General features: G+C 35.9%; 1 protein-coding gene across 4 annotated transcripts in view; it reads right to left on the bottom strand.

Annotated features, from left to right (window-relative positions):
• The window catches only part of LOC105484603 (phospholipase A2 group IVA), a 164253-nt gene that overhangs the window by 82860 nt on the left and 61292 nt on the right, over positions 1-20101 (bottom strand). For all 4 annotated transcript variants that reach the window (XM_071077332.1, XM_011746427.2, XM_011746428.3 and 1 more), the window contains 2 exons: positions 2780-2928; positions 1729-1842 (listed from right to left, as the gene is read on the bottom strand). In XM_071077332.1, coding sequence (XP_070933433.1) covers positions 1729-1842; positions 2780-2928 — 263 coding nt within the window. The remainder of the gene's footprint in view (positions 1-1728; positions 1843-2779; positions 2929-20101) is intronic.

Below are 20101 nucleotides of genomic sequence, written 5' to 3'. Positions count from 1 at the left end.
AAACTGAGGAACAGAAGAGTTACGTGTTATTTTCCCAGAATAAAACAGATGGCAAGGAACAGAACTGGAATTTAAACACCAAACAGCCTGTCTTTCAATGCCAACGTGTTAACCACAGTTCACCGTTCAACTTGTTCAAAATCGGCTACTGCTATGGAGACATCCCTGGCCTCCTGTCACAAAATGATCGTTCTTTATTCTGCCTTCCCACAGCACTCTATACATATCTCATTGGTACTTATCTCACCGTCTGGGGATTTCTTTTCATCACATGTATGTATCTCCCTACTTCCACTTCTCATTTCAACCCTTACTCACCTCCTTCCCAGAGGGAGATAACTGACGGAAGAACTTCCTGTGCTTTATTCTCTATATTCCTTGAACAAAACATAATGGCTGGCGCACAGCAGATCTTCAATAAATGTTTGTAAAAGGAATGAATGAAATAGCATTAAAAGGGGTCGACAGAATTGTGGGGAGTGCATCTCTTGGCATGAGACAGAAGAAATGCTTTCTGCAGCAGGTGGAAGCACCAAGGAGTGCATGGACCAGAGCATCCTCAAGGTACCTAGGCCATTCTGATTGTATGGACTAGTCAAGAAGCTCATTTGGGCTAAGCTGGTTTCTAAATAGGTACACATTCATTCCATAAACGTCATCTATGTAATTAATTCTGTAGGCACATTTAATCAGTATTTCAAGTTTTCTGACCTAGAGGATTTTAGTTTACAAGAGGATAATGAAAAATTGAACAGTATAAATAATTTAGTCCCAATGAATACCATAGATAATTATCACGGAGACTCAAAGGAGGAAGATTCATAGATTCATTAGGGATAGTAACAGGAAAGGCAACATGGAGTAGCTGAGAGTTAAGGGAGAGGTAGGTTGAGGTGAGTGGAGGTACTTGGAAAGTCATTCTAAAGATGTGTGGAAACACATTGTCTCTCCCAACAACAAGAAATTAGTATGTTAACCAGCCTTACACATACAGGCCCACCAGTTGTTTACATTTCTTACTATAAACTACTAAATTAGTTTCATATAGAATTCAAAATCCAATGAGTTTATTCTGTACGAAATAATTTCCCTAAGGTTTCATTATTCCAAAATAAACTATCAAAATTTCAGAAATGCAGCAAACCCAGAAAGTCAAAAATAACAATAACCTCCCATCATTCCTTCTGGCCTTTCGCTGCTTTGTCCCTACTTACTTGAGGATTCTCTGAGACGGAAATTATTCCCCCAGAGAGATTTATTGCTAAACGTGGTTTTGGAATAGTTTGAATTTTCTAACATTTTTCATTGAGTTTACTTGTTATCTCTCTCTCTCTGTCTCTCTCTCTCTCTCTCTCTGTCTCTCTTTCTCTCCACACCCCACCATTCCTCTCAGATTTTCCATCTTTTTTTATCCTCCCCAATTTTTTTGTATTAAATCTGCCAATGGAGTCCAAAGGCATTGCTGAATCCCAAAGTCATCATTTGGAGCCACAAAGGAGATTAAAGCCTCAGTAGTGTTTGATATAATACCTCAACCAAAGTTTATAGATGTCAGAATAATTTTTAAAATTAGGACAAAAAGTAAAAAGAAAAACAAAATTTTCTCTTTAAAAAGCAAACATTCTAAAAACAAATAAATACAATTTTCCAAGTGTTAAACCCAACTTCCCAGAATCAATAGACTTTATCTAACCTAAGGTTGGAATATAATTCTGCAGTGTTACTTACTTGGTTGAAAATAAAAGGAACTTCTTTCTTCTCTCCCACCTTCATTGAAGATACAGGAAATGTTGCGGTCCCTAGAGTTTCATCCATGACATAATTGGCATCCATTAACGTAATCTATAGAGTAAAATGTAGAGCACAAAAATAAAATTTCCCATGGATCTTTGGAAATAACATCTATAATTTCTGCCACAATTTAAAAAATGAAGCTCTCCAATGACATTTAACAGTCATTTGAAGATCTCAATATTTAATTGGTAACAATACTTTTATCTTTTTCTTTTTTTTAATTTTTGAGACAGGGTCTCACTCACCAGGCTGGAGTGCAGTGGCGGGATCTTGGCTCACTGCAACCTCCACCTCCCAAATTCAAGAAAATCTCCTGCCTCAGCCTCCTGAGTAGCTCGGATTACAGGCAAGTGCCACCACTTCCAGCAATTTTTTGTACTTTTAATAGAGACAGGGTCTTGCCATGTTGGCCAGGCTGGTCTCGAGCTCCTGACTTCAAATGATCTGCCTGCCTCGGTGCTCTGAAAATGCTGTGGCATGAGCCACAGTACCCGGCCAATCTTTTCCTTCTGAGTACTGGGTTTGCTATGAGATAATAATTTTTCACATTTTCCTGATTGATTTATTCAGTTATCATGTTTTCAAAAATTAAACTTTATCTCTTCTCTACTTTGGAATATGAGTAAGACACTAATGTAGAAAGTCAATACAAATATTTTGGGAAAAATTAATTTTCACTTTTCAAAAAGGTCATTTAAAAAAATTTTATTCTGTTATACTGGGATTCTCCCCTTTAGAGCAGAAAATATGTTTTCTCCAAAGCACGTGGGGAGGAGGGCAGTTTTCCCAACCCTACCTAACTCCTATATGTCCTGATAGACACTCATATTATTTGACAGACACCATTTAGATTCTAATCTACCAAGCTGCCCAGGCTAACTCCAGCTATAGCTAATAGGAACAAGAAGGCAATAAAAGAACAAACTCAAGCATGTCTCTCAACATGAATCACAACCATCTAACAGCATCCAAATGGTTCACTTACCTCCAAAACATTTTCCTGATTAGGATCCAGAATAAATTCAAAGGTCTCATTCCACACAGGGTTTATATCATTATTGAAGTGTCTTGTTCTCTTCCTGCTGTCAGGGGTTGTAGAGATAAAAAGTTCCACATAGGGATCTGGAGTATCAACTACAGATAGTAAACACAAACAAGAAGGAGATAGAAAAGTGATTCATAGTTCCTAATGTTTTTATTAATATATGCTGTCAGTTTATTTTCAATGAATCTGTAGTGATGTATTTAAATGTCTGAGACAAGATAATATACACATAATAGAAAAACATCATAGGGTGATATTTTTACATATGTCGCTGTCCTTCATAATAGTCTTGTGAGAGAGAATTGTTTATTAAGTGATTTATTCAGAATTCCTCCATCCATCTAGAGAGGACAGGTTCACAGCAGTCAACATCTCAGTCAAGCTACTACAGGATGATAACAATGTCACCCAGCTAATGTCAGCATGACCTTCACCCAGGACTGTGACAGTGACAAGATCATGGGTTTAAAAGCAGAGACAAATTCACAGACCTAGCGTGAACTCATTTTTGACAAAGGTGCCAAGAACATACATTGGGGGAAAACAGTCTCTTCAATAAATGGTTCTGGGAAAACTGGATCTCCATATGCAGGAGAATGAAGCTATACTCCTATCTCTTGCCATATACAATAATCAAATAAAAATGGATTAAAAATTTAAATGTAAGACCTCAAACTATAAAACTACAACAAGAAAACATGGGGGAAAATCTCCAGGACAACAGTCTGGGCAAAAATTTATTGAGCAATACCACATAGGTACAGACAATCAAAGCAAAAATGGGCAAATGGGATCACATCAAATTAAAAAGCTTTTTTGCAGACCAAAGGAAAAAAGTATCAACAAAATGAAGAGACAACTCACAGAATGGGAGAAAATATTTGCAAACTACCCATCTGACAGGGAATTAATAACCGGAATATATAAGGAGCTCAAAAACTCTGTAGAAAAACATCTAATAATCTATCCAACAAAATGGGCAAATGATTTGAATAGGCAGTTCTCCAAAGAAGACATACAAATGGGAAACAGGCATATGAAAAGTGCTCAAAATCATTGATCATCAGAGAAATGCAAATCAAAATTATGATGAGATCTCATCTCACCCAGTTAAAATGGCTTATATTCAGGCAATAACAAATGCTAGCAAGGATGTGGAGGAAAGGGATCTTTTGTACAATGTTGGTGGGAATGTAAATTAGTACAACCACTATGTAGAATAATTTGGAGGTTCCTCAAAAACCTAAAAATAGAACTACCACATGATCAAGCAATCCCACTGCTGAGTATATTCTCAAGAGCAAGGAATCAGTTTATTGGGGAAATATCTGTACTTCTGTGTTTATTGCAGCACTATATACAATAGCTAAGATTTAGAAGCACCGTAAGTGTCCATCAACAGATGAATGGATAAAGAAAATGTGTTACAGATACACAATGGAGTGTTACTCAGCTATAAAGAAGAATGAGATCTTGTCATTTGCATGGATGGAACTGGAAGTCATTATCTTAAGTGAAGTAAGCCAGGCACAGAAAGACAAACATCACATATTCTCACTTATTTGTGGGATCTAAGAATCAAAACAATTGAACCCATGGACAGGGCAGAAAGATGATTACCAGAGACTGGGAGGAGTAGTAGGGGTCTGGAGGGGAGGTGGGGATGGTTAATGGATACAAAAAAAAACCACACACACACACAACAGAAAAATGAATAAGACTTGCTATTTGATAGCACAACAGGGTGAATATAGTCAATAATAATGTAATTGTCCATTTAAAAATAACCAAAAAAGTGTAATTGGATTATTTGTAACAAATCAAAAATGCTTCAGAGGATGGACACCCTATTCTCAATGATGTGATTATTTTACACTGCATACCTATATCAAAGCATTTCACATACCCTATAAATATATAAACCTACTATGTACTCATAAAAATTAAAAAGTAAAAAGGAAAAAGGAAAACAAATTGAAAATTTTTTTTTTAAAAAAAAGATTATATTTGTCAATGTCAGAAAAATCATCCTGGTTACTTTATCAGATAAAATAATGGAACTCATTGTGAGAAGAATATCACTTATTGTTATAGAGTTGCCTTGTATGATTATACAGATTGTGCACCGAACAACTTTAAGGGGTGGCACTCATATTAAAAATCAACATGTATTTATTATGGCAATATTCAGATGGAAATGAGGTGTCTCTAGGAAGTAACAATTTTTTTATTTTTTCTTTTTTGAGACTCGCTCTGTTGCCAGGCTGGAGTGCAGTGGCACGATTTCAGCTCACTGCAACCTCCACCTCCTGGTTCAAGCAATTTTCGTACCTCAGCCTCCCAAGTAACTGGGGTTACAGGCACATGCCACTATGCCTGGCTAATTTTTGTATATTCAGTAGAGACAGGGTTTCAGCATGTTGGCCAGGATGGTCTCGATCTCCTGACCTTGTGATCCACCCGCCTCGGACTCCCAAAGTGCTGGGATTATAGGCGTGAGCCACCATGCCTGGCCAGTAACAGTTTTGTCTGTTTCACATAAATACCCACTTGAATCAGGGTATGATATGTGTGCCCACTGAAATAGAACAAAACAATTGCAAATAAAGAAAATATTTTAATTTTCTCCCATTACATATATACTTAGCAACAAAGTGAGTGACCCAAACCGTGCAAATATTGGTCACTCCTTTTTCAGGATTCCACCGAATCCTTTAACGTCTTATAGCACTGGACACACTATATTTTATGGATGAAATTATATATCTATCTGTCTTTTCCTACAAGACTTGTCTTTTCCTACAAGACTTGTCTTTTCCTACAACACTATAAACAACTTGAGGGCAAATATCTTGTATTCCTCAGCTGTACATCTTGAGAAGCTAACAACAGAAAGCAACAATTACAGTATTTAAGGTTTCCTAACCTCAGGACTTGACTTTTCCATTTAACAGGTGCTTTTCCATGTGGACATTATAATTAATAACAAAAACAACAAATAACTAAGTAATGACTACAGGTATCTGTGCGAAGTACTTTACACACATTAGTCTCATTTAAACCTCACAATAGCGCTATAACGTAAGTACTTACTTTAGTGTCAAGGCAACAGGAACAGAGAGATGTTAAGCAGTCTGTTCAATACCACATAGCTAATAAGTATCAGGTCAAGATCTTGAACCTGGGTCATTTGACTACAACAATCATTTCTCTTATTACATCATGTTCCTCAGTAACAAAAATTAGATCATAAGGTACGGTATGGATTCTATAGAAAGAGGAGTTGGAATTAGAGGGAGAGAAAGAGAGGGTGAGAGCAAGAGTGAGGGAGGGAGCAGGGAGAGAAGAAGTACAGAGGTCCAAATAAAAATATCCAACAATTGAAAATAAAGGAAAAGCAAAAATAATAGTTTCTGACCTATTGATTGGGTTTCCCCCCCAAAAAATTTTAAATAGATGTTTTCTGTCAACAACAACTATGGTCATCAAAAAACATAATCAATGCCTTTCACTTAATTGTTCAGTATTGCTCCTGGTTCTTTATGTAGCCATCAGTTTCTTTAGATGCATGTGTATGTTTGCTGGCTGTTATTATAAAATGGAAGCATCTACAAACGAGGTATCAGCCTTTGAGACTGCCTTTAATTTTCTGGCTTAGACCTTACACATCATTGGTAAAGAGTTGTGGGGCAAAAGTGAGAGTGCGATATGAATGTGCAGGGTTCTTGTAAAAACACAGACCCCGACCTTCATCCCTGAAGACCCATTATCTGCATATCTGTAGTGGAACTAAGGGCTTGCAATTTTTAACAAAATAGTCTAGCTGACACTGATGTAGGTCATCTTCTGATCACACTTTTGATACCCTATTTTAGAGAAAAGGAAATAGCCATTCATTGTCATTTCTAACTCAGTGCTTATACCTCTCAACAGGACCAGGGAATACAAATCAGAAAACAAAAAGATTGACTGGGAAGGATGATAATACGAAACGGGCCAAAGAAGAAGAGAACATGTCATAGGGTAACATTATCACGTTTTTCAACCAGGAGGTGACTGCTTCTTTTCCTTAACCATGTTTCTACCGTATCACCAGCGCTCAGGATTACAAATCAGAAGTAAAACTCCATATTTAGAATAGCAGTTGGTAGAAAATTATCAAGAAAAAATATGTAATTTGAAGGAAAGTATTCAATTAATGCTTCAAATTATGTGTTACGAAACATAGCCCTACATCATCTCATAGGGCCAGATTTTTCTCATAAGGCCAATGCTCTTTTTTTAAATCATTTTCCAAGAAGTAATAGAAAAAAAAAAAAAAAAAAAAACCAAGCCAAGCGAAAACCAGCATGGAATACAAGGAGTGCGTGGGAACCGGAAGCATGCAGATGGCAAACATCATTCATTCATTCAACAAATACGTGAGTGCCTGCTATATGCCAGGAACTTCTCATTCACAAGCAGTTTAGCCTTGATAGGGAGCCAAACACTAAACTGAAAAATCGGATTATGGAAGTGAGTCAAATGTTAATAGCCTAATTTTAGAGGCAAGGTAAATTGAAGATAAGCAGTTACACTACCCCAGTGACTAGTAACTCAGTCACCCAGATTATTACACACAAATAAGGTCAAATTGTAGGTGGGGAAATTGCCTTTTCAGACTTGATCTTTACTTGAATCTTTGGGAAAGAGGAGGGTGAGGTCTTCGTGGCCCAAACAAGATGAAGCAGGCTACAATTGAGGTTCCTTGACAGGCACCAGACAGGAAAAGGAAGGGACAAATTGAAGCAGCATGAGTCAAACCATTATCTATCCATCTTCTCGCCATTTTAGACTCTCAATGGGTCTTATGTCTAACAAATTCTAACTCTGACAAAATGATAAAGAAAATACCATAAAAACAATATGCCTACACCATGTTTATATGTTAAAACATCCACAGACTTTGTTTAAAAAGTCAGAATCCAGTTTAATAGCAGTCACATTGGATTTGCATTATTTAATTTGACTTTTAAAGTAAGTCAGCTTTCTAAAATATATGTCAGGAGTGGCAATGTTTCTAATTTCTCCTCTTGCTTCTTTAGCAAGAGACAAGATGTCAAAGGATGCTGGACAGTGGAAAACCACCAAAACTGCAGACTTTGATTTTGCAATCTGCAACAGCTCTAATCACTGTAAGCTAAGAAACATCTATAACAGTGGTAGATAAGATAAAAAGAAGTTTAAGGCTGGTTTAAAGTTGGATTACAATAATAACATAGCTCAGTTTCTTTGTGTAATCTATAACCATCACTGGCATGGTAGCAAACAGAATTAGAAGATTTGAAAAGGAAGGTAGCCCACTTTGACAGTAAACACAGCCCAATACTTTAGATAAGTTTCAAGAAATGAATTAAAGAAAAAGTTAAATGTAGAATTTGTTTTTTCCTGTATACTATACTTATTTCATGGCTTTGTGAATTAACGCCTATAGGGCAATTGAGTGTTGAGTCACTAATGCAGCCTAATCTTGATTATTTTCAGCCAAAGAGGTGGTGAAGCAAAGATGTAATATGTGGGCAAAAACCCCTTTTACATCTCATCCTTTTATCTAAATCTTGACAAACAAAAAATATCGGGGGTGTGGGATACAGTTCTTTTTTCTCCCGATAAAGTTGACATGAAACTACATGCACCAGAAATAGCTTCAGAATTCCAGGGTTGTAAAACTTACTACTGAACCTCAGAAGTTAAAGGGCGCCTGCCTGAAGTCATAACAGGTCCATCTGTCATTTCAGCTTTGTCCAAGTAATATATCATGTGATTCATGAACTCATGGCAGCTTCTAAACTCCTAGTTCTATTTTAAATATTCTCCATTTGCCTATTTTCCCTTCATCAGTAGCAACTTAAACCTCTTGTTTGAAATAAAGATTACAAGTAATTTGTTACAATTTAGGTGATAAATGGAAAAAAAAAAAAAAGCCCAAAGGGGAAAGTCCTCCCAAATGTGTAGTCAAAATATTTCCATTCTGAATAGCAATGGTGACATAGCTATTTTTTTATATATATATAAAATATGTCCATTTATATATTATATATGACCATTATATATATATATGATTAGTCCATTAATCTATCATAATAGCATATTATGACAGTGAGCTTAAAACAGCGTTTCCCCAAATACAGTCCCCTGAAATACCATGACCTTCACGGACTCATCTGCAGTGCCTGTTAAAAACACAGAACCTTAGCACCTTCACTCAGATTCTCCAGCATGGGCTTGGAAATCTGCATTTTGACAACTTGAACAGGTGATTATTATGCATACATTTGAAGAACAGAGGCTTAATGTATAATATTACAAGGAACTAAAGAACTGTAGTGTAATAACACCCACAGAAAAATTACAAACATTTTGACATTGAGAAGGAAACAAAGTTACTGGTCTTCTGTCAAGGAGTTATTCTGCCCATAGACTAGATTAAGCCCAGTCCAGTCATTCACTTCTATTTCTCTCCAGACGTAAAATACATTTTCAAATGGCCATGAGAAAATAAATCCAAGAATAAATTAAGTGTGGGTGTGTTAGTTGGCAATCTGTTTAAGGTGATGGACTGATGTTCAGATGTTATGCTTCAATCATCAACAAAGTGGAAACGACCTAACTAGAAGCAGTAAGACCAAAAATTAAAGGAAAATTTGCTGAAAGAAATGCCTCTGAATACTATTCTCAGATTTAGTCATTCCTTTGATACATTTATGATGTAATAATACTGCTAATTACACACAGAGATCTTAGAGCAGTTTTTATGATTATCAGCCTTTTCACTTCCCAGGTACTAAACTGGTTGAGGTATGAGGTAGGAGTTAAGATTCAGTTTTTTTCCCCATGTAACCCATAGACCCAGCATTATTTACTGGTAATACCACCTTTAACTCTTGCATTGCAGTATAAACTTTGCATTAATCAAGTGGTCACATAAGTGTGAGTCTGTTTCTGACATCCGTTCGTCTATTAGTCTATTAATCTATCATTTAAGCTTGCATCTGTACCGTGCCAATACCAAATTGTCTTAATTATAATATTTTTAAGACAAATTGTAGTATCAGGTAGGCTAAGTCCTGGAACTTTGCTCAACATCTTCAGGATTATACTGGCAGTTACTTCATTTCCATACCTCAAGGATATCAACTAATATCTTACGGTTCTTGTCTGTTTTGTTAAGAAATCCACTCTTGTTCTTTTGCTTTTCAATATATTTTATTGGCTACAGAAAATACTCGGCCATTATATTTTCAAATATTACTTTTGCCCTATTCCCGCTCTCTTCCCAGTGCTTTTTATCATACCCCAGATATTCCTTATCTTTTTATTCTGTATTTTATTTCCTTATTTGTCTTTTGTGTTTCAGTCTCGATATTTTCTATTGACCAATTTTTCAGTTCAGTAATTCCCTGTTTAACTGTTTTCAAACTACAATAAAATCAGCTGCTGAGTTCTTAATTTATCGTGTTTTTCAGTTTAAAATTTTCCATTTCGTTATTTTCTATATATCTGGTTTCCCGGTAAAATCCTCCATCTTAGCATCTATTTTCTTGAACATACTACTCTTAGTTATTTTAAGATCCATATCCCATACTGTGGATCTATTTTTTCTTGATCTTATTTTTGTTATGCTCATATTCTGCAAGCCACTGAATATTTATGATTCAGTCAATCTTTGACTGAATGCCAGACCTTTTTATGACAAATTATGGAAGAGCCAGATCTACCTTCACAGATGACCCACTTTATTCTCTGGCAGGCAGAGAGAGTAGGACAGATATCCTCTATTAAATTTTTAAAAATAAATTGACTTCATTCTTTATAAGCTTAGTCTACCTCTTGGTCACTCCCACTCTAAGGCTCCCAACTTAGAGTCAAGGGTATTTATTCGGCCCCTTTTAATTTGGTCTTTTTGATCTCCTTATTTGTTTGTTTGTTTCCTCTTATGAGACTGCCAATAACTCTCTTCTGTTTTTCAGGTGTTTTATGTTTGCTTCTCAGGCTGTTGCCCTGCATGAATCAAGAATTTGGCTAGTGCCTCACGTTGAAGGTGCTGGCTGTCAGGCATACTTCTCTAGGCTTTCTCTCAAGGAACTTAGCTTCTCAAATTCAACTTATTTTGTCCTAAAATCCAGTCTTTATACTCCAAGTCCTTTGAGATTGGCAAAGCTCTGCTGAATTCTTGACATCTTCACTGCTTGGCTACTTCTTATCCCTATCCCTCCCCTCCAACCTCTCTAGATGCAGCTAACGAATTGAGGGAAAATGTGGCTTGCAGAATATTAGCTTATTTCTTTCTATCTTTATATTTTTCTTTTTTTTTTTTTTTTGGAGACAGGGTCTTACTGTCACCCAGGCTGAAGTACAGTGGCACCATGGTGCCATCTCATCTCACTGTAGCCTCAACCTCCTGGTTTCAGGTGATCCTCATGCCTTAGCCCCCTTCCCCAAGTAGATGGGACTACAAGTTCACGCCATCATGCTCAGCTAACTTTTTGGATTTTTAGTAGAGACGGGGTTTTACCATGTTGTCCAGGCCTGGTCTCGAACTCCTGGGCTCAAACAATCCATCTGCCTTGGCTTGCCAAAGTGCTGGGATTATAGGCATGAGCCACCACGCCCGACCTGGCTTATTTCTCTTCTGAGATCTTAGTCCCTCAAGTCCCAGTTTACTCATCAGCTTTTCATTCCTTTAGACATTTTAAAAAATTAATTGAAAATGTGTTTCCTAAGTTATTATTAGGAAAAGTAAATACTCTGCTATTAGTCACTTCAGCATGCTTCAGTGACCATTTAGTTCCTAACTTGGCCAAACTATAATAATCCCTATTCTTCCCCTCCACCCACCATTCTCCACATGGTTGCTCATTTACTGTTTTTTTCAAGTCACCTACCCTACTTACTACTTCTCTTTTGAGGACACAATTCAGACTCACACTTCACTGAAAAAAACAAAAGGGGAGGACTTGATGTAGTCTTTCCATTTTCCTTCCCTATATCTCACAATTCAAAAAATATGTTTATAATTTAACAATGCATTCATACTTAAGTCCTTCCTCTATTATCTTAGAAGGAAAAGGATCCTTACACTCTTCTCACAATCCCACTGCTCTCAGATATTTCTTATTTTTTAATCCCCAGACTCAAATTTAACCTGTAAATATTAGTTTGGCCTTAGCTATTTTTTCTCAACTTATAAATATAAACAAATATTGGGCATCCTAAGAAAAATGAACAAAACTTCATCAATTCTGACAATACTTCCAGATCTTTTCTCTCCTACATCAAAGATTTTTGAAAAATAAATATAGTCTACCCTTATTGCTTCTAAATCTCATTATTCCATAAGTTTCCAACCTACTGTCCTCTGCCTTCTTCTGTTACCCTAAACTGGTAATTCTCTCGAACATAACTTCAATGCCAAATTCAGTGAGCTTTTTCTCACTTTACTTGACACATATGCAACATCCTCGGTGCAATTATCTTTCTTTGTGTCTAATACATCATTCTTTTGTGATTTCCTACCCACCTCTCTAAACAGTTCCTCTGTATCTTTCACTAGCTTTCTCCACCTCAACTCATCACTACACTATGGACTTTCTTCTTGTGTCCCTTACAAATCCCTTATTAGAATTCTTCAAAAGGAAGTGAGGCCTTTAACCACTGTATTGCTCATGTAGTCAAAACCAAGTTGCAAAGGAATTATCAGTTATTTATATAGTCTTGAAAACACTCAATATGCACCCATCATATCACATGGCACACATTAATCGTGTAGTCTAGTTAATCTTAGATCCTTTAAAGTCAATTATCTTCAAGGTTTAAATGGCAGCTATAATGCATTCCTTCATTTCCTCAAGGCTACAAGGGGAAAGTAGTATAAACATGAAAAATATGAGGTTCTTGATTATATGTTAACATATAATCTATTCTTAAGTAATGTATTTTGAAATAGTTCAATCCTGTTTAGTTACTCTGAATCAATTCTGGATTTTCTTTAACCCTCCTATAGTTTTGCCTTGCACATAAATGTCAGTGTCTCCCTGATCTACATCTGTGAGCCCAACCTCCATTCTGAGATCTTAAATCTACTCTTAAATGCCTTAAAAATACCTTAAATACCTTGAAGATACTTCAAACTCAATATTTACAAAGCAAATTTATTTTCATCATTCTTTTCCTAAATGCAAGATAAAAATTAATACAAAAAAAAACCCTAAAATAAAAACTTGTGATTTTTCCTCCCTTTCTTTCCTATTTTATTTAATGTCGTCATCTTTTCTACCTGTCTGGGCTAGAAACATGAGAGTTATTGTCTTTTCTTCATAATTCACATTTCCACTCTGTCTCTAAGTTTTAGCTTTTCACTTCTAAAATGATGTTAACATCTGACTCCTTCATTTCATTCAAAATAATTGCCCCAATTCAACTAAGCACCACCTCTCACATAGACTGCTACCATAATCTCTTAGTTGCTTATTCTCAAGGAACCTTCTATAATGCAACCACAACTATCCTTCTGAAACACACTTTTGACCTTCGCTGCCTACCAAGTCAGGCTAAATATGGTGAGAAAGACTTAAAGGCTCCCTCCCCACCCCGCATCAAACCCAAGGTTCTCCTTCTAGTCAGTGACCCTTCTCAGCCATTCACTGGAACATCACTCTATGGCAAAGAGGTATCTTTGGAATCTACACATTTCAAACATTCCACACAGGCATATTGATGGCAGAAATATTCGTTCTAACAGAATATTGCTGTACTTTTAGTTGTACATGTTGTTATGTTTTCTTTTGACATTTTAGCTGATAGCTAAAGTTTATTTAAGTTGTTGTTCTTGTCCTAAGAATATCCAAGATAAGGGTCCAAACACGGTACAGTTAAGAAATATGGAGAATGAGATGTTCTCTCCATTCTTTCCTTATCTAGTACCCACTTCCCTAGTCAACTAGTTGTTTGGTTTTCCTCTTGGGTGAAACTGGCAACTTTAAATCAAGTTCCCCAGAGGCTTTATCTATATACATCTGCATAAAATAAAAATAATTCCACATAAAGCTTCAACCTGCTGGTCAAGTATTATTTTCATCAGAGGTGAAGAAATTGAGACTCAAAGGCATTTAGTGAGTTGAGCAAGTTCATTCAGAGACAGGGTTTTAACCTAGTCTTTCTGAGGCCAGACTTAGTCCTCAGTCAAATATTCCAATACTAATAATTTCTACCTCTTTTTGTCTCTATGAAACTGTAAACTCCATGATAGCAGTGAGCACAACCTTCCTATTCACTCCTGTGTCCAAGAGTCTCACATAAAGTCTGAGACATAGGAACTTGACAAACATTACTGAAAGAAAGGATGATGGACTGACCCTGACCAATACTGTAGAAGAGGTCATAGGCATATAGGTTATAGACCTTTATCATAGGCACAACAGTCTCCACTCAAATTTCATTTTACTCTTTGGTAATAGGTCTCAACCTTCCTGGTGTTTGTCCCCAACCAGTTTATTTGGATTGTAATATAAATCAATGTCAGTCATTTCTTCCAAGTGTATGTGTAATTAACTTTTATTTCTAAGTATTAATTTTATATTTAAAAAAACCTGAACCTCAGCTTACCTCCCTTCATAATAACTCCAAGGAATAGGCAGAGTACCACAGGACTTGTTACATGTAGCAGCCCCTGCTCCCTCCAGAAAGAGCTCAAAATTAGAATCGTTATGTCTACAGATGCTGAAAGACAACTCCTGGGAATTGCTGGGAGTGCAGAAGCTGAAAAAGTTAGTGAAGAATCCAGTGTGGTTTAGTAAACAGAACTTGGGCAGTAGTTCTGTGGGGCGAAAGGAGTAAAGCTTTTACAACAACTTGAGCATTGTCTAGGAACTCAGATACGGAACGCCTTTCCCCTCATTTGAAATTACAATGCAGTTTTATTAACACTATGTTGAAATTCCTTTATTAGGCAGTCTCCAATTTAAGTTGTACATTTCATTTCCTTTTTTCTCATAGGCTGAAAATGTATAATAGTGCTTTCTAAAATCACATTTCCTTTTTAAGGGAGCGTAAGGGAGCATGACACTATCAGAAAGTGCCATCGGCCAAATGGATGTCAGGAAGATAGCACAATAGCATCCACTCATGATCAACTTGGTACATTTTGTACTAGCAATTGATTTAGTACATTAATGACTAGCTAACTGAGAGCTGGCATATGATAAAAATGATTTATTGCAAAGATGTTGATATTCATGGGAAAATGGGGAGAAATATATGCCAAAACAACATGAAGAAGACTAAATGTAGATCTAAAACAGAACTGAAAGTGTTGTTGTTGCCTGCATTGTCATTTTACTTAAACTTCTATGATACCTTCTTGGAGGGAAATAAAAATATCTTTGTAATCCGTATCTACGCTTGGAATGTTTTAAATGCTTAAAATGTGCGGATATTTCTTGGAATCTTTATAGACTGGACAGAAAGAGTAATTCTCCAGAAATTCTTATATACTATGATAAAATATATTAATTTATTCATATTATTCATTTTAGCTATATGGATTTAACTATATATGAATTCCACTTACTGTAGACAAGAAAAATTATTCTTTTTCATTAAAAAGAGATTCTTAACCTTAACGCTATTGACATTTTGGGCCAGGTAACTCTTTGCTCTATGGTGCTGACTCTGCCTTCTAGATGCTAGTTGCCAATAGAAATACCCAATTTTGACAAAAATGTCTCTAGAATATTGCCCAATGTGCACCAGGAGGCAAAATTGTTTCCCAATTTAGAACCCTTGCACTAAAGCAAGACATATTCTTGATATTTATTCACTAGCATAAATAATAAAAATAGCTAAGTTCCCTAAATAATATATATTGGACAGATTATGTCAATCTCACTTTAAATATTTTTCTTATGATTTTCTTTTCCCAAACTGAAATGCACCCCCTACTCATTCCATATATTAAAAGGCTACCGACGTTTTAAAGCCCATCTCAATCTACACTCAAGTTGTAAAGTCTTCTCTTATTGGCAACACTTTTCCAAAGGGTTATTTAAGCCCATTTCATCTTCCCACCTACCCCACACACTGCTCACAGGCAAAGCTGCTGCACAAGTAAACATCTAAGTGAGGTAAGTTTGAGTTCCATCCCCAAAACGTAACAGCTCTGTGATTCTGGACTACATACTTAACTAAACTTTAACCAAACTTCTTCACCTGTAAAATTAAAATAAAGACAGTACATATCTCATAGTATCACGGAAATGAACACATAAAGTATATCTAATGTAAAGTCCTAAGAATTTTATTAAATTTTTTTTATTTAACCAACACTTGCATTGTGCATACTATGCCATAATTTCATTTAAGCTTCATAAATAATAGTAGGATTATTACTCCCATTTAATAGCTGAAGATACTGAGACATAAAATAGCTAAGTAACTTGTCCAAGTTCACACAGTTAATAAGTAGTAGAAGGGAGATTTGAACCCAAGCAAGCCAGTTCCAGAGACCTTGTTTAAACCACTAAACCATGCTTCCTCTTTGTTATAAATTACACACTCCATAAAGTTATCCACAGTAGATATCACATTATTTTTCTTGTAATTTTCAAGGTACTAAATAAGTACTAACTACATAGCACACACTTAGCAATTATTGATAGAGACATTAGTCAAACCTTGCTGGAATACGTGCTGGGTTATATTTCTTTAATATTTCATTTCTGAAGTTAAAATCTCAAAGTTGTCACTTCATTTTGCATCTGGAGATTTGAATTATTCTTATACATCAACTAAAAAATAGTTTTGTCTGGAATTTTATCCAAATTATTTCATTAAAATATGTTGATATATTAAGCGAGGAGTGAGAATGAAAAAGTGCATCCAAGGAGCCAGTAAAATTTACAAAGACCCTCAGACCACAGCTCAGCTAAGTTTAATCCATCACTTCAGTCTCTACATTACCTAATTTTTATTTTTAAGAAAGATTTTATGATATTAAGATATACTAAAACAACATATGGTAAGCATGTTCACTTAAATGTTTAAATTTTTAGAGCAGCAGAGGTATTCTCTTAGACATAAAAACTTTAAGAACATACTTGTCCTTGGTAATTTAAGAAACATTTAGCCCTGTTTAAATTTAATTCCATTAGGTTTTAATCACATACTTTCTCTACAGAAGTGGCATATGGTTTTTGAACAATTGATATTATTGAAATATCATAGAATATTATTCACTGTATTCATCAGACCTAAAACACATGAATACACATACAGAAACAAAAAAATCTAATGAAGTATAGAGATGAAAAGGATTAACTGTATTCATAAAACCACTTAACAACTTTGTAAACTACCTGACATTCTAAGCAGATGAGGAAGGAACAATAATTCCTTACTAACACATTATATTTCTTCACTACACAGAAAAGACAAGATAAGAGATGTGAGAGAGACATGTGTTATGAAACACTTTACTCATCTTGAAATTATCTTGCACGAAAAGACCATTGGGAAATAATTTCATTATACTTAGAATTTTTAAAATCTTGGGTGGATACTCTAAAACATTCCAAAACCATTAATAAACTAAAACTCATGTTCAGTCATAACCTGAAGACTGATGTTAAGGAAATATTTATATCAGAAAAGATATATTTTAGGGTTGCTGGTCTATACTTTGGCTAAAGTATAGATCAACAGCAACGCCATTTATAAAAAATAAGATTTGAAACTCCATAATTAATGTAAAAAAGATTAATTAAATTCATTCAAATGTGTCGTAAAATTTCCTGTGCATTGAACCTCAGAAAAATTCTAGTTAGTGGTGGATAGAAACAAGAGTCATTTATAATCTTTAAAAAGTGAAGTATAAAATTGTTTTCTAAAATTCTGTCTCTACTGAAGCAAAAAAGGAAGTAATATCAAAAAATAAAGTAATAATTACCCACTGTCATATATTTTACTCATTCATTCAATATTCCCTGAGATCCTACTACTATGCCAGACTCAGAATTAAGCTTTTTTTTTTTTTTTTTTTTTTTTTGTGAGTAAGCCTCAGGCCTTAGTCTTGAAAGTGCATGATTACACTCCCATGTGACAAGTGTTACAAAGAAGTCTAGACAGCTGCTGAGGGAGCACAGGGAGTGAAATGTACCCAAGTGTTTTCGGAAAAGAGTTTAACAAAGGAGATACCATTCTCCGTTTTGTTCTCTCAAGCTAAGAAAGAAGGGTCCGATAATTTGCTCAACACAGAAATTCACAATGGAAATTTCTTGTCTCTAAGGTGAAAAATTGAAAATTAGTCCAATGCACAGACTACCCAAAATAATATTCTTGGTTCATACAAAGATGATGTTGAAGAAATAGATGTCTTTTCATATTTGTGTTTGAAGTAACTATGATAATAATGGGTCACATTTATTAAGCACTTTCTGTGTGTTAGGCATATAAGTACTTTGCATATGTCAACCCGTTCAGTGCTCACAATATCTCCCACGATGGAGGAAGGCAGAGACAGGAGAAGTAATCTGCCCAAGGACACAGGGCTCGTGAGCAGTCTGCCCTCTCCATCTTTCCTGGAGCTTCTGATCACCGTGAAACTCAAGAATAGCTACCAAACAGATCATTTATTTTCACACTGATTCCTACATGCTCTTGTTGCTAAAGAAGACTCTTAAAAGATTAAATAGATAATGTTTCCCTAAATATCCAATACCCTGCCTCTCACTCCAACATTTACAAATAGGAAGACTGAGTTCTAAGCTCCTTTTTCCCAGGGAATGATTAACACTTTGCATTGAGAAGTGGGACCTCTGAGGAGGATTACGCAGATCACCCTACAGGTGAGAGGGTTGAGGCTGCAACTTTGGAAAGATAAAGCTGAAGGAAAGAGGGTTACCCTTCCTGAAAATGTTATATGCATTTGGGTTTTCTTTCGTTTCTACAAGTTTTAGAAGCCCGTGCGTCTTGTGTATTGTACACGGGATGGTGGCTACAGGATGGCCATGAAGTCTGAACTCTAACCACCATCACCGGGAGAACAGCAGTAAGATCTCCCTGGTGTGCTGCATGATCGCTGGGGAAGACTGCTCTGAAAGGCATTTCAGTGCCTGCCAAAAAGTGGATGGCCAGAATCCATGAAGACAACATTTAACAGAAGGGTCGATGCCAGTGATGACAAACAGCAAAGATTATGCAAGCCCTACTCCTAATTTACAGGCAAGTATAAATGCCTAGAATTCCTGTAGGACCTTGGAGAGAGGGAGACCACTGACAGTTCCCCCACCTTCTCTAGGGAATGGGGCTCACAATAAAAACTAATGTGATTTGGAAAAAATCATGTAAGGGAAGATTTCATGGCCCTAAGCAAGAATATAGAGACTATCCACACCATTACACGGTGATGTGTACACTTTCAGAAATTTCTCCACAGGACTGCAAAGACATAAAAAGCAACACAGCATGATTTAAAAAGAACTGAACATTTGCACATATTTAGAATATCTACTTTATGTATGAACATACTGTCAAAATAAACTGTTAAAAAATTTTCATAGTTATTTCACGAATCTTATAAATGTTCAACATGCATCCCTCACATCACAAGGCCCACATCAGAACCGTTGCTGACTCATCCTAGACAGCACATCTCCACTAAAGGAGAGGCGAAGGCACAGTGGGTTCCTTCTTTCCTCAAGGCCATAAAGCAGAACAAACTCAGGTTTTCACAAGTCCCCACAAGAAAGCATGTGGTCTAAAACGTTTGAAAAAACTTTTTCATTCTGTTTGGAATCACCCTGGTTTTGTGCTTACAATTCTCTGACAATGTGTGAAAGGTGAAAGTTTAAACTTCCCTTTGGGAGAAGCGCCATATTTTCATTAGCAGCAAGGATTTACCTAAACTTCATACAGTGGAAACATATTACATCACAGGCGTGCCACATTGGAACCAAAGCTCTTTGCAGGTGAGAATAAAACAATATTTTACCATGCTGCAGTGGTTAAAAGCAGGGTACCTAGAGTGATGCTGCCTGGGTTCTTAGATGGATCACAAATATCACACAATCAAATATCACACAGTCAAATATCACACAATCACCAATTAAGCTGAAAGAGAATTACATATTAAACTATTTATGGAAGGTACCTTTATATGTATGAGGGAAAGACTATATTTGTAAATGTGTGTGTATGTATAGTACATTTCATGTATTAGTCATTTAACAT

The sequence above is a fragment of the Macaca nemestrina genome, chromosome 1 (assembly GCF_043159975.1).
Source record: "Macaca nemestrina isolate mMacNem1 chromosome 1, mMacNem.hap1, whole genome shotgun sequence".
NCBI lineage: Eukaryota > Metazoa > Chordata > Mammalia > Primates > Cercopithecidae > Macaca > Macaca nemestrina.
The sequence above is the reverse complement of the archived record's forward strand: the minus strand, read 5'-3'. Positions and strand labels throughout refer to the sequence as shown.